Source organism: Manduca sexta, chromosome 27, assembly GCF_014839805.1.
Source record: "Manduca sexta isolate Smith_Timp_Sample1 chromosome 27, JHU_Msex_v1.0, whole genome shotgun sequence".
Lineage (NCBI taxonomy): Eukaryota > Metazoa > Arthropoda > Insecta > Lepidoptera > Sphingidae > Manduca > Manduca sexta.
The window spans coordinates 1,399,631-1,415,992 of record NC_051141.1 but is presented as its reverse complement, the minus strand read 5'-3'; the positions used below and the strand labels follow the sequence as shown (position 1 = coordinate 1,415,992).

General features: G+C 40.9%; 1 protein-coding gene across 8 annotated transcripts in view; it reads right to left on the bottom strand.

Moving 5' to 3' along the window:
• Positions 1 to 16,362, bottom strand: part of LOC115451266 (hepatic leukemia factor) — an 88,966-nt gene that overhangs the window by 30,679 nt on the left and 41,925 nt on the right. For 4 of the 8 annotated variants that reach the window (XM_030179506.2, XM_030179510.2, XM_030179508.2 and 1 more), the window contains one exon: positions 2,405 to 2,443. The exons of 3 other annotated variants lie outside the window; for them this stretch is intronic. In XM_030179506.2, coding sequence (XP_030035366.1) covers positions 2,405 to 2,443 — 39 coding nt within the window. Of the gene's footprint in view, positions 1 to 2,404; positions 2,444 to 5,108; positions 5,268 to 16,362 lie in introns of those variants that run through there. One more of the 8 variants, XM_030179514.2, reaches the window with a different exon arrangement.

Sequence of the window (16,362 nt, the reverse complement as noted above, 5' to 3'; positions counted from 1 at the left end):
TTTTTAGGTTTAAAACCAAACTACTGAAGCGATGTAGAAAAAAAATTATGGGACCAATCTAGAGAGATATTCTTTCGAATAAAAAAAGAATTTTCCAAATCGGTTCATAAATGAGCGAGTTCTGAGGTAACAAACATACAAAAAAAAATTCACGTCGTATTGTGGCCTCCTCCTTTTTTTGAAGTCGGTTAAAAAGCATGGTTTTTTCAAAAACTTTAAGCAGTTTGAATTTTATTTTAAATAGATTTGAAACTATGAGGGGTTCCGAAGTAGAACGAAGAACACTTCGGGCCGGTGAGTCTCCTCTTTGCTGCGAAAACTTTGGCGGACACGATGCTGTAGGTTTAGATAGATACGAACGCGAATCGATAGGACAAACTGTTTTATGTTTCCAAATTCATTCCGGATACGATGACAGATATAGACTTAACAATTCTCCTAAAACTTCCCCACCAAGGCACGAAAGAGGGAATAAAGTTTGAATGTGAATTTTCGAACCTTTTTTGATAACAGTTAGAATGGTTTTATTTTATCTAGCACTGAAGCATTGAATATTATGTCATGACAATAAATATCATTTTTTTTTATATTTTACACGTCTATGCACAGCAGCCTCCATTGTAATGTTGGGACGGATTTGAGCATTCTCCTCGGCTTAGTTGTTTAAAATAATTTACTGTGTATTCCGTCCTACGACGTGATAGAGGGCGAGCCTATCACCATATCGGACACAAATTCCAGGCTGATTTTAAGTAGAAGACCTCAGAGCTGTGTCGCATCGCGCCCTCTATACAACCACACCACCGAGATATGTAGTTAGAAAATAAGTATTAGTAGGAAAGCGGGTGTCATGGTTGCACCTCTGCATACCCCTTTGGTGATAAATGTTAGTTTTTAGTAAAAGCTTCCAAGAATTCAAATAGAATGAATGATATATTTTAAAAATTTATCCAAATGGTGTAATGCAAATCTTTAAAGGGATTTTTAGGTAAAAGTTTGGTATTAAAATTGAGACAAGGGTTAGTAAATTTAAAACATCGCTGTTCATCACATTACCTATATCTCCATTCGTGAAACGTGCTTTCTTTGTCTCCGTTGTTAATAATAATTGAATTTTTAACTCTAATAATCTTTGATCATCGATACGTTATAGCCATTATCAATTTGCTATTAGGTAGGCATAATCTATAGAACATATCTTTATAGAACACTAGCTTTTGCCGATGGCTCCACTCGCGTGAATGAGTTTTTCCGGGGTAAAAGTAGCCTATACTACTAGGGAGTGATATAACATTCTATTAGTGGAAAAAAACAATATTGGTTTAGTAGTTCCCGAGCGTCTTCAAAAATAAACAACCTCTTCAGCTTTATATAATTGTATAGATTAACGTAATAATAAATATGTTTACATAAAATGAATTTCTTACTTACATCGTTAACGTAATATGGCACAAAATCACTGTATTACCTTATTATGTCAACATTCTATAAGATTCCTCGGAGCCAGCGAACGGACTGTATAATATATTTGTTTAACTATGTAAGTTTATATAAACGATGCGTTAAGAAAATATGATGGTTATATTATTTAGAATTATGGTATGTTATTCCTTCTCTTTTACATTCACTATCATACAAAACTATGCGATGCGAATAAATATATAAATAGTACCTAATGATATTAACATAAAACACGAATTAAGAGGAATTGTAGCCACCCACGAACAATTACGATGCCTTCCAGAGTAATCATCCACTCGTCCTCGGCCTTTGAGCTAAAATATAGTCCCTAAATATATCGGTCCGTGCGAGAAATACAACAAGCGAACAGGGGCGAGCTGATACAAGGCGTGGTCGGTGGTCCTGTGACTTGCTGGCTCGCGACGTGAAATCAACTCATAAGGTCATTATACACGACGCCGATTGCATTTGTTTTATATACATATACATTATACATTGTACAAGTTCATGTTACAGCCGCTCTCTGTTATGTCATGGTTAGAGAAATATTGGAGGACGCAAGTAGAGGTCATGTTGATTGTTAACCGATAGGCGCTACATCAAATACATCAGAGAATGCGCTACGTGAGCATTAAACCGACCGCCGCCTGGCGAAGCGCATCGCTGGTGCACCCGGGACCTCACAGGGACGCTCCTACATCGTTACCTACGTCAATATTGTAACGACGTAGTTCGGAAGTGTACTGAACAGAGAACATGCAACAAAAGAACATTGACCAACACGGGACCGCGAGAAGCATGCGACGGCGCGACGGGCGGAGCGGTGAAGAACGACGAGTTGTGGCCGAACACTGTGGTCAGAACGCAGTGGCAACGTGTTACCCAGCCCTGATCATCACCGCTCCCCCCACCGCGCAGGACTCTTTACCCACAAGATACTAACCGTACTTTTTGTTGAAGCTAGCCCCGTGACTCAGGAAATCTGAAAATAAATACCATTCCACATTAGATGTAATGCGATGATACGTGCTAACCAGGGAAGGGAGGCGGTGACCGCTGGGGCACGGGTCACTGTCGGGCTTACTCATCTCAAAGTAGGTTTACGCGGTGGTGTCCTTCACAAATGGTTAAGTACAAAATAACATCACGTCGCGCGGGTCTTGTACGGTCTAGCACGCGCGCTCCGCGCCGACGCACATCTATTGCGCCGCTATTTGCATCGAAAACCGATATACTTGTACTTATGCGTTACTCACATAGTTTATTGTGTGTTCACTAGTAATTTAATGTGATCACAGATTGTAACTAGCGCCTAATACTTAATTAATCAATTTATCCACAAAATTCTATACCTAGAGCGTATCGACTAAATTTGTGGGAAAGCAGGAAAAGTTTATTGATGAAGAAAACATAATAATATATGTGGAAATACAAAACATAATAATTATATTATTTTAAAACATTACAACGCGGATTACCTCATTTTTTGTATTGATATTTTACACCTGAACCATTATAATACACTCAAAAATGTATAAGTAAAGTGACAACAAATCCCAAAGCTTGCGCGTATACCTTTAACAAATTCTACGCGTTTCACCCGCGCTATGCCTCCGCTACGCCCCGCCACATCCGCGTTACTACTGCGATGGGGCGCTGTTCGCGGATTTATAATATTAATATGCTAGGACACATCACAACTTAACTTAAGCACCCATCTCATTATTATTTTCAAGAAGAAATGAAAGACAAACCTTAGATTACATTACAACATAATTAAAAAAAACATAAACAATTTTTTTTTGTGTTTTTGCATTACAATACTTCCCGAAAGGTCATACAATTTTCAAAAATATGGATGTTGGGCCATGTTAGAAACGTAAGTGCTCAACAAGACCCGTAATATTATATATTAACACGTTAAGTATGTACGCTATTAAATTTTCCTTCAATTTATGAAAAGAAAGTTTTATTGTAATATTTTATGGTAATAAAAACTAAATAGTTATAAAACATGTAGTAGGCCATAAGTGAAACTACATATAACAAAATACAAAAAACTATAAAACTCACATGTTATATTAAATATGGGACGGATTAGCTAATTTGTTGCAATAATAAAAACAATACAATGTACTTTAATTTTCCTTTGTTTTATATACTTCATGGAGATAATAATTTGACCATTGTTGGGACACACGATAGAGAAATTATCAAAGATTCAATTTCGTGTATTGTCGCAGACGCTGAAATCCACATAATTTGAAAATATTTTGGCAAAATTTAACTAGGATTTTTGAAAACTGAGCTATGTGGGGAACCATGATATTATGTTCGCTCCTTTATAAATTGTATCTATATAAATAAACAATTGCCACATGTATGTAAGAGTATCAATTGAGAACGGCTCGAGCAGTTTTACTGATTCCTTTTTTGTTGTATTCCTAATAATCAGGACAAGGTTTGCATCAAATAGTAATTTCGTCTTGTTTCTGACACCCCACCCCGCACATCGGCCAGTGCCGCATTGGCCTGCTTCTGAACTTCTCCCATGGAGCCCCCATCAAACACCAAGACGATATCGTCAGTAAAAGCGCCCTTGACAATAGTCGCCCCGGCGCTTGAGCCCCTATAAAATGTAATCGAGAAAGAGGTTCCACAGGATAGACCCTTAAACACAACCCTTACGGTCCGGCGCGCAGACTCAGCGTCCGCATACCGAACTCCGACCATCCGATCATTTAATATTTTCACAATTTAGGCAATCATGTACTACGATTCTAGGAACGCAATTTGGATCTCATTCCACTGCCTCGCGCATCCAATGAAAATAATAATAGGCTGCCTGCCGACGGACGTACTTTATTTTCATTATTTATTTCATATTTGTTCACGTATAATTATGATTTGATAGTACTTATTAATGCCCCTCTTTGCTTGCACTTCATTCCGATAATTATAATTATTATTGCCGATGCCAACTCACTGCAGTATGTGATGCAGGTCAACAAAAAGTAAACAAATTTATAATCGCAATTCAAAATAAATAAACAATTTAACATGCACTAAATTCCTTTTAAGGTGGTAGCTCAAGGTCCATTTTCATACATTTTGTTTCGGCTTTAATCTGGGTAACTAAACAAGTATTGGCAAGTAAAGAATTTAAATTCACGTCTAGTTAGTGATTAGTTCTCGCAGTTGAAGAAAACGTAAAATAATTAATAATCATGGATATTTCGGCCTTTAAAATTTAATATGACGAAATTTTAAAGGCAGAAATATCCATGATTATTAATTATTTTACATTTTTCTTTCAACTGCGAGAACTAATCACTAACTAGACGTGAATTTAAATTCTTTACTTGCCAATACTTGTTTAGTTACCCAGATTAAAGCCGAAACAAAATGTATGAAAATGGACCTTGAGCTACCACCTTAATATCGTGTAATTATCAGGTCTAATATAAGGAAGTGAAACTTTACCATAAATGTATTAAATATTAAGTATTTGTATTACAGAGCCATCTATGTTATTTATTGTAAAGATCCGGGCAAAGTAGTATAGTGTTTAGTGCGCACAAAGTCCGCTGAGGCGCCACTGGCGCGTACCAAATAAGGCACATGTTCCGTACTTCACGCAAACTCACCGTTCCGATTCATTTTCAGTGTCACTGAGGAACTTTGCACTGTCAAAGTTTATAAGAATTAACAAAAAAATACATAAAAGAAACAAAATGAATAAACGATTCCTACAAACTAAATAAAAAGAAATGTAAGGACCGGTCACATGTACGCACTAGGATCAAAGTGTAGTTCGCAGCGATTGGGTGAGCGCGCCGTGTCGACGCAGCAGCATCGCTCGTCATTGGCGCGCGGCAACCATATCGGCAAAGCAGTCGGCCCTGCGGCACGTGACGACCACGTTCGGAGATCGCGTCACTCGTGCCAACAAACCTTACAGGTGGCGCCACCGGCACACTTGTTTACAACTTTACTCTCAGTATTACCAATGTGACATAATTTCACATAATCGTAGCGGTGCGCGGCGACGGTCGGCGAGCTGCGTGCGGCGGCGGCATAGCAGCGAGTACGGACGTGCAATTAAATTTCGTTTCTTGGGAAACACCGTAACCGTTGCCGCGGCCGTGGCTGACCGGGTGGAATTTACCACTGGTCAAACACGCCGCGACCTTGAAAACTTCTCGACATACACGCCGCGTTATCTTAAACTTCGTGCTGTGCTGGAACCAATCCTCTGAGCTGAGGTTGATTATTGCCACGAAGCTTGGAATACCTACTATTACTTATTAGCGATGGTTACTCGTACTGCGTTGTGCCCCTCCTTTTTGACGCGTTCTTCAACCAGCACAGCGCCGTTTGCAGTAGGTAATTGATATTACGAGTTTGAGATGTAAGCAGATGTTAGCGGTATGAGTTAAGCAAACCTTCTAGACTGTAGGTGGTGGGCTCGGCTATCTAGTAGCGCGTAAAGCTGTGCCAAATGTTACAGTTTTCTTGCGCTGTCACCGATAGCTCACATAAAAAATGTATCCGGTCAGTAACTCCGTGGTGAGCACACAATACTTATTGTTATTAATAACATGACTTATTATTAACGCCTGTACATGCATCTAGAGTTGTGAGGAACTATCCTGTGGTCAGAGTAAAAAGCTCTAACGTCGGTAAAATCAAGAAAACTGCCGAAGCAATGCAAATAAATAAACTCATATTATTTGTGTCGCAATCGCAATGTTATGGCGAGCAAGGTCGAAGGGAATCCCGATAGGATTCCATCAACCAATGCCAATCAACAATTTGATAACCAACAAAAAATTAAATACAGTAAATAAAAAAGGGCGCAGCTTAAGCGCGAAGCGGCGCGCCGTGGGTCAGGCCGCCGGCGGACATGCCACGGCGCGCCGTGATCAATCATTGAACAGCTGCCAAATATTTTAACTGTAGTCTGTGCCTAATGCAACGCAGCTCGGGTCGCCACGGCGTGGTGGCGCTGCGCACGGTTGCCGCCCGCGCAACACGCATACACATATAAGCATAAATCCATTGAGTTTCGTTAAAGTACAATGTTCGCAAAAAAAATCGCATGTATCCAGTTTCATCTAGTGCATATAACTTGTAAGTAGCGGTGATGCACTTCGTACATCGGTAAAATTGTTAAAAAGGTAAATAAATCGCATACCTAAGGATTCATCAGTATCGCAGCCACATTTCCTATGGTTTTAATATTTATCGACAGCAGGGTGCGCTCACGTCCAGACCCTCCAACTCGTTTGCCAGCTCTCTATTGTTCATTAACCTACATGATGCCACTTCTTACTGGACATGTATAGCTGTAACTGATTGTTTTCGGCTGCCGTCGATTTCAGCCGAATAAATTATTGTACATTCAATTCGTGATACTGAGACTCGGTCGCCCACAACTCCTGTATGACGTTCAGTTGTTATGAGATAAGATAAAAGCCCTTACAAAAGACCCAGTTCTTGGCCGGATCAAAGAATATAATATTATTGTGTTACCTGTTGTGCAAGTTGCCATGACAACGCGAGCGATACGGGAAGTATACCTCACGCCTGCTTGTAATTGTTCTGGGCCCACGCTACTAAGCATGACAAGTACACTTTAAGTAACACCTCACAGTGCACACCCCAGAGGACAGTCCATGATGAAAGTTTGAAGGATAGAATAGGACAGAAGTAGGATATGGTACATAATAATTTTATGGTAGCTAATCGTCACGACATGACACATTCAATATTTTAATAGATCCACTCATCTTATGCAAAGTTTGAAAGTATACAATTATTAGTTTAATATAATCAGGCTCTAATAATGTGATGTAATATAATGCATCCGGCCCCGCGGCGCAGCAGCAACACAACGTATCGGCGCGCGCTGAGCAAACAAACTCGGTACATTCCATAGCCAAGCTAGAGTCGACACAAACATTGTCAATATACTTGCCCACTGCTGAGCACAGTGTACAGTACACAGTACTCAATGATTAACGTCATGCCGATGTCTCCTAGACTGATGGTACGCGACATATTGTCACCCGACCGGGCTTATCTTTGACACGGCATACGACTCCGCTGCATTCGATGCTCATATCGACGGGTGCAAAGTAAAAAGAGTTATATACAAAACAGCTAGTTTTCAGGAGAGCGTATAATAAGAAAAAATGCTCCCATTTTGTTTATTTTAAACTAAATTTGTTGAAATTTTCATTACCGTTTCAATATTTCATATAGCATCTACAAGTATATTTATTTTCTTCTAATTATGTTTAATTATCGAGATATTACAGTTGTTAATAAATTTCAGTATAGACAATAACTGTAACAGTTACTATGTATTAAAATTAGTTTGTGACTGTGATCAATTGAAAATACATCAACTTTAGAGCATAATTGCGCACATATCTTTTTGACTGATGGCTCAGTACGAATGACGGCGCGCTCCCCGCGCGTCCCGCGTCATAACGGCCAGCGGTAGTTAACCGTAGTCACATCGTACAATTTTACAAAATATGAGTACATATTATCTTCTTTTACTTGACAAAAGTACTAGAAATTGCGCGACATTTTGATTTTTGTTTTTACCATGTTGTAGAACATGATATTTTAGTTAGTTACTGCAATAATAAAAAAATCTCAAAATTGTAGTTAACTTTTTTCACTTTGCACCCGTCGACATAGTGTATCAATTGACAAAAAATGATTATCCATCACCAGTTGAAACAATGCATACTCGAGATAATGGATATAAAGTTATACACGAGGCACACCCGGGTCACTATTAGACGGGTTTACACCGTGCGTGTACGTTCGCCATTGTTTGGGCAAATCCAAATATCCTACAATAAAACAAAGTCAGTCCAACATCAGCTCACGTATTTTGTTTAAACTATGAAGCAACCCTGTGTGCTGACACAACATAACTCTATTAGCTACATGTTTTATAACTCTATGCTGTGAAAACAGTTCTTTTATGTCCACATTCCTTTGTCTGTACGATAAAACAATACGTTTTAGATATTGTTTATCGTAATTTATTAGCAATAGAGGTCTGGTCCATACCGCAGCCTAATAAATTGACACTAGTGAGTACTGAGTGTATTCACTACTCCCTTAGTGATTTGTTTTGTTTCAGGTGCGAGTGAGCGAGCAGCCCCCACGGCCCGCGCTCCACTTGTCGCACAGCGCCGCGTCGCGTCGCAGTTTTATCTAATCGACTAAAATGATTTATCACAAATCTGACGTAAGAGTCTTTGATAAGATCGCATTAAATACACAAATTACTATGCCTATTATTATTCATCGTAAACTAGGTGAGTGGAAAATAATATCATGGTTCCAAGTGAGATTACCAGAACTGCTAGCCGGCCTGTTTGGGCATTGGCTATATGGTATAACACTGCCCTGCAGTGGCGATGTGTCCATAGAAGCCGAGTCGGGTTCCCTTTCACTAATTAATTAGAAATAATGAAAAAACAAACATCATAATATAACTAGAATTGTAATAGTATATTCAAACAAATTATCTAATATTTATTCATTTAAATCAATACTTCAACGATATCGGTAATTCGTATTATCAATTCGTTAGATATGGGTAACTTAACTCGTGCGCAGTGCTTGCGCCTCGTAGTGTTCAAACTGAACCGCTCACGCCATAGTCTTTGCGATATTGTTGTCTCTCTTACACGCAGCGCGGTGTATCTGTCTTAAATTTTTGGTGTTACGTAAAAATAAGTGTGCGCGCATGTATACTTCAGGGTAACTTGAATGTAATAATCTAGAATGTATAATTAGTGATTGTGTGTAGTGTGGGTTCTTTATTTTAGGTGGACCCTTTCTTTTTACCCTTTAATTTTATGTAAACAATTGATTGCTATCCTCTTTGAGGAATTAGGTAAGTATTTGTTAACAGACATATATTAACAAAGTTATTTTTGAGAATTAAGTATTATGTATATGTACGTTAACTTGTTATCGGTAGGTATGTAGGAGTATTCTTCGATTCTACAAACGTTTCAAGTCGCATAACCTTTGCGCATAATATAGTAATATTAATGATGGTTAATTTTAGAGTTAAAACTAATCTGCTTGTATGCCGTGTGGTACCTAACTGTAGCAAAAACATCTTGCGTCGGGTTCCCTTTTGAAAAATCTTTCGCTATTGGTACTGATGCTCGGGCCAGAATCCGTTGCGTCACGTGGGAAATTATACGGTGATTTAATTTGATTGCTTCGGTTTATTTAAGAGTTAATATTATATGAGATTGTAGTTGCATTATAATTGGCTCGACCGCTGTTGTTTGTACAATGTTCATGGATATGTGGGCGGCGCCGCGCCGCGCGTAGTCGAGCCGCTGAGACTGACACGCCAACCTTATAGCCGGTCTGAACATACTGCCCCAACCAGCCTCTTCCCCTCCGCTTACCTTTTAGTCTACGTGACATTTAGTGTAATGTCTCCGACCCTAGAATTGCTTAATGCGCAATAAAAATGTACCGCTGCTGTACTTGTGGCTGTAAGTAAGGAATATGTGATGTTGGTGCCGACTACGTCTCGGTATTTTGTCTTTTGTTTATTCGCATGGCACGATGTGAAACCTACCCATGATGCTGTATGATGCCTACTTACAAAGTGGACCTTTTTAGATGCAGTAACCCGCTGAAGGCAGGCCGTTTCTTACAGGTTAGGCGGGAAATATTTAGGGAAGACGTGTGTTCAGTAGTGGTCTTTTACGTAAATGCTAAAGATAACGATGTCGTGAAATTCCACAACCGCTTGGGGCCTGACTTTTATAGAGAGTCAAAAAGGCAATAAATGTCTTTGCATAACTATTAAATTTAATCTGTAAAAAATTCAATGTATAATCTGCTGGAGAACCTAAAATTAAATAAATTTGAATAAATTAAAAACAATATTTAGGACAGCAGTCCCAATTTGCGTCTAGAGGGACAAATCGACATTTTTGCAATTACGTGCGTTCTAATCCAAGGGCAGCTTTGATAGCTTTATATTATACAGATAGAAGAGAAAAAAAACTCAGCTATCTACCTATACAGCTATTAAAGCTGTCCTTTGATTAGAACGCCGTTTATCGCAAAAATTTGGATTTGTCCCTATAGACGGAATAGGGCCCCGTGAACTTGTAGCTTATTATTGTAAGCCGTAATCTGTGTAAAATATGTATTTTTTCCAATTTATTTATACGGGTTGCCGTAACAAATCCCATATATTTCTGTGCACCGGTAAGCCGCACGATTGTAATCAAATTTATTAAAAACATTTTCCATATTGTATCATTTTCCCAATTAAAAACTAGTCACTAATGGCAACCATGTTGATAGAGTCTCGTGTACGCATAGAGGCTGTGGACTGGTGCAGCGTCGGGGGCTGAGTGCAGAGCGTGGCGCGGGCGCGGGCGCGGCTACGGCCCGCGCCGCGGCGGCGAATGCGCGCGATTAACGGGCCCATTCTTTACGGCCGCTGACGTGGCACATAATCACGAATACCTTGAAAATGTCGAGGCTGCTCTATTTCCGACTCGACCTACATTCGGCGCCGGCTCCTTTCACGCCGTAACGTTTTTTTTTATTTCCGTGCAGATGGATACTCGCGGCGCGGCGCGGCGTCCCGGCCGCGGCGAGCCCGCTTCGCATGGATGCACGCCACTGACACTCGCCACTGACATCCGCGGCAATTGCCCCGGTTTTAGAAGTTAACTAAACCCGTAACTCTTTCGTCCGTCTGGATGTAGCTTAAATCAGCTTTTTAAGTGCCGGCTTGGTGAATATAATACACAGAGCGGTGTAATTGTAGTGCATAGCGGAACCCTAAATATTTTTAATAAAATTACAACATGATTTTAATAATAAAAGTACTAACAAAAGGCAACGTATTTAATTTCTTTCTGTAATAGCATAATAACAGAAAGAAAACATTTTTTTAAAGCGAGCTGCCGGGCCGCGTTATGGAGGTGGGAGTTCAATAAGCCCCTAATGTTATATTGACATAAGTGTCTTTAATACCGACATTTAATAATTAATTTATTTTTATTATATACTAGCTTTTGGTGGCGACTTTGCAGGCGTGAAAGAGTTTTCCGGAATTTAAGCCCTATACTATATTTGCCCTAGAAAATAGTCTTTGTCCTTCCCAGTGTCTCAAAATATTTTCATACACAATTTTATCAAAATCCATTGGGTAGTTCTGAGTTTATCGCGTTCCAACAGCCAGACGGATGTGGCGCGGCGGTGGACTTACTATTGTAATATATTTTTTAGAAGTTTTTAGGAATAACAATTACGTCATAACATATTTTTAGTAGTAGAATAAATTTTCATTGCATTTTTTATTGATGCTACGCGCCTTGATCATAGCGTGATGTTAGGCCTAAAGCCTTTCTCAACAAACACTAAAATAATTTTCAATTCCAACAGTAGTTCCCGAGATTAGCTTGTACAAACAAACAAACTCTTCAGCTATATACAACAGGCAGTTATGTTTCTAAAAATCAAAAACATAAAAAGGAAATAATATAAAACACTAGGTTTCGCCCGCAGCTTCGCCCGCGTGGATTTCGGGTTTCAAAAATGGAGAAGGTGCTCAATTTGTCGGGATGTTTTTTTAATTTATGGTGATATGCAGGTGGTCCGATTGTCCGGTCAGGGTCTGATGATGGGATCCTGGTGAAATCGAAGGAACTTTTAACCATTAAGGTTGCACAAGAAATGACGGAAGCTTAAAAAATGGAGTAACTTCTCCCGTTTTCCCAACATTTTCCATCACTGCTATGCTCCTATTAATTGTAGCGTGATGAAAAGTATACTATAACCAGCTCAGGAGTATGAAAAATAATTGTACCAAGTTAAGTTAAAATCCGTCGAGTACTTTTTGTTTCTATAACGGTTATACAGACAGACAGACAAAAATTTTACTAATTGCATTTTTGGCATTAGTATCGATCCCTAATCACCCCCAGTTATTTTGGAAATATATTTCATGTACAGAATTGACCTCTCTACAGATTTATTATAAGTATAGATATACAAAAGTAGCTCAAAATTGTCCATAACGAAAACATGCATTTTAAAGTAAAACAAAAGAAATAATATCGTGAAGCCAACCAAATAACTAATGATATATTAAATTTTGTGACTGTTCAATTTAGTCGGGTCCGCGATATCACTTTTGTTGAGTTTCAGAACGCGACATTACATTATTATATTCTGTGCTCCAACGCACACTGCTTTGATGTTAGGAACACACCTACATTGCTTAGACAACAGTGAACTTTATACAATAGCAATAAAGCTCAAATTGACTCTACGTATTAGTTAGAAAACGTTTGTATGGGAAATAGAAAAATGCTGTTTTGAGGATTTTCCCGGCAATTATTCGAATTTTTCTCACCTTTTAAACCTTCCGTAGACCTCCACGAATAATTCAAGACCAAGATAAGATAAATCCGTTCAGCCGTTATCGAGTTTTAGCGAGACTAACGAACAGCAATTCATTTTTATATATATAGATTACCATGGGACATGAACCATGAAAACAGTATTTAAAATAGACATTGGAAGGACACATAAATAACTCACTGAATAAAAAAAATATTTTTAATACATATTTCAAAAATAATTAACATCCGATAGCAACGCTCAAGAACCAAACCATAGGTGGTTGGGATTCAAAATGAGGAATTTTGTTATAATGCATTCAGCGTCCAGCAATTCTGCCTTCTGAATCCGGCTCCAACACAACGACCAATTGAGAGTTTCGGAGATGTGGTCGGTACCATTTCATATCAGCCCATGAAGAGAATCGACAATCAGGACTAACACAGGTTATCGTCATGCTGAATGGTTATGTCAAAAATTGAACCTTCAGTTTCCCCAAACAGATTACTAAAACGCCAGTACAACAACAGTAGCTAAGATTCGGACATAAGGTGGTCCACATCAGGTCGATGAAGGACTCGATAGAACCGGCCGTGTAATTTACTTGCCTTTCCACATTTCCTAGCTTTCTCTTATACTTTTTATAGGCCATGGTAAATTTTATAGCCTTTTTGCTTTAAAAGAAAAGAACATATACATTTCGGGCAGTAGTACCTATATTATTTTTAAAAAAGTTTATTTCTCAAAATTTTTATCTCGTCCGCAGTCATGGCGCACTAAAGAAGAACTGTCAGCTATTTTCAAAATCGCAAAGCATTTCTTTCCAGAAGCAGATCTGCAATTTCATCTAAACTCGCATATGCATAAACACACATCATTTGAAATCGTTTGGTCAAGCATTACTAGGATTTTTTAAAACAAGACCATGTATGTATATAAGGACCCGACACACCACACACAACCTTGTAATAAAACATCGAATGTCGCATGTCGCTGTAAGCTTCCCTCAATCGCGAAGGTCTTCGGTGTCGCTCCACTGTAGACATTTACGCACGAAATGTTGAAGTAATACGTGTGCCAGGCTCTCGTGATGTAGAGGCGGGGGTTCGGTCAGTGACGGTCGGGAGGTTCTACGGGGACAGTGGGGATCAGTGCGACGCCGCGCCGGCGACCGCCCGCGCCCGCCACGAGACGTCGCGTCGCCGAGTGACGTCACGCAGCGAATCTTTTATTACTTATTATTATTTCCTAACAATATAAATGATTGCACGACTTCCGCCTCGCTGAGCTCAGTCAGCCAGTAAGTGTCCGCAAACCTCTGGCCTCGAGTGGGCCAGCGCGCGGCACGGGCACTGGTCATGGGGCACAGAGCACTAGTGTTTCGGTACCGAGGAACATTCGACACAAAGCTTCCCTGAAGATCTGCCGGTCCAACCGTCGCGTGTGTGCGGTAGGATCTGTGTCACGCAACACCTGCTGTTGTCACAGGCGTAGTGAGCGAGGCTCGCGTCAGTGAATACGGAACCGAGTCGGGGCGCCTCTTCGTATCTGCATGTTGTTTAACACAAGGCAGGTCGCGCAGACTCGCGCAAGCGCCATTGTTGCCAAGCGTACTGTACAACACGCCGTCAGAAATAACCGGTCAGAGTTGACGTACCGTTTGAGCCAACGTTGGTGCCAAATCACATGATTCACATTTTAGGCAGGTCACGAGCGACACCCACTTGTGTGAAATTATTGTGGCCGGTGAATATGAGAGCGGCGCGTCCGCGTGACCGCCGCGAGTGCGGAGTGGCCCATCCTCCGCGCCCTGCGCTCGCGAATGTGTGTCAGCCGTGTCAGGGCGCAGGCTAGCCACTCGCCGCTGCGCGTGCTATTTGTGCGTCCGCTCGGCGCGTGTCAATGTGACACGAGTTTAATGACTAAAGTCGCGCCGAGGAGACAATTAATCTTCCGTGAAAATAACTGCGCGCCTCCGAAATGCACAAACTGTAATCACTACGATTGTACACTATTAATTTTACGAAATGGACACTCCCTGCTACCTGTGGGCGTATAAACAAATGAAAATAAAACATTAGAGAATCTGCACCTACTCCCCGCTCCCGCACCGCCACTGCCGCGCCGCCGCCCGAGCACACCTCACGTGACTGCACGCACATTTCACGAACTTTAACAATCTGCTAGTACATCAAAAAAATCCGAGAGAAACTAGATGATGCCTATATACAGGAAGCGTTTCACCGAGCAATATTATGAGCAGACATGGATCCGGAGAGAGGGACATTCGGCCTCACGTTCCCCGCACCGGCGATATGACTAGGAAGATTGAGCCATGCACACAACAGAAACGCCGCGCGGCGTCTCGACCCGATCTCACAGCTCTGGTAATGAAATTTATCTACAGTATGACAACCGGGGCTTCACTTTTAAAGGCCTTACAGCAACGTAGGTATCTACAACGATTCCCTTATGGCGCGCGTCACTTAAAATACACATTTACAACGAACGTGAAAGCGCTCTCAGTCTCAAGGGTAAAACGGTTATCATGAGACCATTAATAAAGCAGTTTGATTCATTAATCCGCATAACAGGCAACATGCTGACTATATATAGAACTTATAACGCTCGGCCGTTCCGTGACGTGCCGTTCTCAAAATAGAGGAAGCGATAAAGTGGCAGAGGTGAAGGTCGCACGGAGCCACACTGCACAGGCGCCGCACCCGCGCCTTGTCCGCGCCTCACACGCTGTCGCCGCGCCACCACGCTGCGACATGCACTAGCGGCGGGTGGCGACTATCGGACATGTGAAGCGCGGTGAAGCGCGCGGCTCGGTGTGTTTACGCGTACCTACCACCAGTTTATCACGCGGCCTCGCGCGAGCCGCGGCTCCCCGTTCGCCGCTCGGCCGCCACTGATCATAGTGAGGCAATCGACTCGCGCCTGTCGCAATCAATGGATAGCACTGAACGTCCGATATCCGCTGATGTAAAAATATCCCATGGTGCGTTAAAATAGCTTCCGTTCAACTGGATAACGGTTCATTGAGACTCGAGTCGCTTGTAAGTGCGAGTGTTTAGGAGTGCTGAGTGGGAAGTTCGGCCTCTTGAATGCTTTTACAGCATTTTTTTCTAATTGTAACACAGTTGCGGTCACTAATTGCGCCAGCCGCAACGCGGCCGGCAGGCGTGGTGGACTTGCATGAGTGACTAAAAACCAAGACGAATAATCAATATAAAATAATAACATGGTGTAATATCCCCATGAAGTGCGCGTGAGTGATCGCTAAGCGCGTCTCATCACGTGCACGCCAGCGCGCGCGCAACTTCAACTGCAGTCTGCAAATTGATGTAATATACTTAGTCTGGCCATAAATACTGTTACACTTAATTATAAAAAAATATTACATTTGAATTTCGAATCTGTCATTTTTATACGATTGTTCATTGTGTTTTCTCATTTTGGCGCCAA